Source organism: Plectropomus leopardus, unplaced genomic scaffold, assembly GCF_008729295.1.
Source record: "Plectropomus leopardus isolate mb unplaced genomic scaffold, YSFRI_Pleo_2.0 unplaced_scaffold22690, whole genome shotgun sequence".
NCBI classification, from domain to species: domain Eukaryota; kingdom Metazoa; phylum Chordata; class Actinopteri; order Perciformes; family Serranidae; genus Plectropomus; species Plectropomus leopardus.
The window spans coordinates 1-1437 of record NW_024624593.1 but is presented as its reverse complement, the minus strand read 5'-3'; the positions used below and the strand labels follow the sequence as shown (position 1 = coordinate 1437).

At 53.7% G+C, this 1437-nt stretch overlaps 1 protein-coding gene across 1 annotated transcript; it reads right to left on the bottom strand.

Annotated features, from left to right (window-relative positions):
- Positions 1-150: 150 nt before the first annotated feature.
- On the bottom strand, positions 151-1434 carry LOC121965999 (zinc fingers and homeoboxes protein 1-like; the record flags this gene model as incomplete). Its single annotated transcript, XM_042516103.1, has 1 exon — positions 151-1434. A coding segment is annotated over one exon (1107 nt), but the record flags the coding sequence as incomplete, so codon positions are not given.
- Between the last annotated feature and the right edge of the window lie 3 nt (positions 1435-1437).

Sequence of the window (1437 nt, the reverse complement as noted above, 5' to 3'; positions counted from 1 at the left end):
TTTTTTTTTTTTCTTCTTTCATGAATTTTTTTGTGATTTTTAGAAAAAAGATTTTGAATGACAAAGAATGGCATTTCTTTTATTATTTCTGCATTTTTTTAAAAGAAATTCTTTTGGAAAATGTTGATTTTTTTTGTCTTTTCTGGTGATTTTAAAAGAAAAACTAAATTGCTTTTTGTAAAGTCCATGGCTTTTCCAGGTTTTCATGACTGTATAAACCAGTTTACAGTAAAGTCCAGTAACCGTGAGTTTAGGTGCTCTGAAGAAGTACAAATATTACAATGACTGCTCTTCTCACAGTACTTCTACTGCTGAATAGAAATTGGTTTATTTAACGAGCACAGACGCTGTTACCTTCCCGCTCTGGTAGAGGTAGTACCACTTCAGGTTGCTGTTCTTGCAGGCGTAGCGCGTGTCTCCAAACCAGTTGACGATGTACGTCCTCGGCAGCCCGCTCTCCTCCGCCATCTGGTCGTACTCCTCGGCCGTCGGCCACTGCGTGCGCACGAAGGCCTTCTTCAGGATGTGCAGCTGCTCCGGCGTTTTCTTCATTACCTTTCTGCCGCCGAGGGTCGTGGTCACCCCGGACGGTTTTACCTTCTCTCCGCCCTCGTCGTCCTCATCCTTTGCTGACGGCATTTTACGCCTCTCGGTGAACCAAGCGTCCACCTCCCGCCGCGTCAGCTTCGTCTCCGCACGCAGCCGGCTCAGCTCCTCGTCCGAGGGCGTGTCTGATTTCTGGAAGCTGGCCTCCAGGATGAGCAGCTGCTCCGGAGTCTTTTCCTTGAACTTCTGCGGCGTGAAGTCTGGGAAGGCGTGGCGGAATTTGACCCGCAGGTCGCTATGGGACCCTGAGGGGGCGTTGGCAGAAGTCGGGGAGCTGTCGCTGGCGTCGTCACTGGAGTCAATGACGATGGTGGCGGTGGTGGTGGCGGCGGTGTCGCTGTCGTTAAGGCTGCTGCTGCTGTTCCTTCCTCCTCGTCCTCCTGACGCCGGCGCTCTGCTGGACGGAGTTTCACTCAGCAGCACGCCGTGGTGATCCTTGGAGTTCCTCTGGTTGTAGCGCGTGTCGCTGAACCACTTCTTTATTGCTCGTTTGGAGAGTTTGGTGACCTGCATGAGTCGTGAAATCTCCGCCTCTGTGGCGAACTGCCTCCGGCCGTAGCTCGCCTTCAGCTCCGCCAGCTGCTCCTTAGACTTCTTCGGTTTAGTCGTTGCTGTGTCTAAGCTGAGCGCCGTGTTGGCCGACGCCACCGACATCTCAGTCTTCGATTCTGATGTCGACGGTTCGGCGGCTTTGGGCTGGTTGCCGGGGACACCTGCGACGGTCAGGGTGATGGGGGAGGCGACCGGCACGGTGCCTCCGTTCCCGGCCACCTGAGTGAGGACGAGGCCCGGCTGGCCGACGATCTGGCAGGTCTGGAAGATGGACTGCAG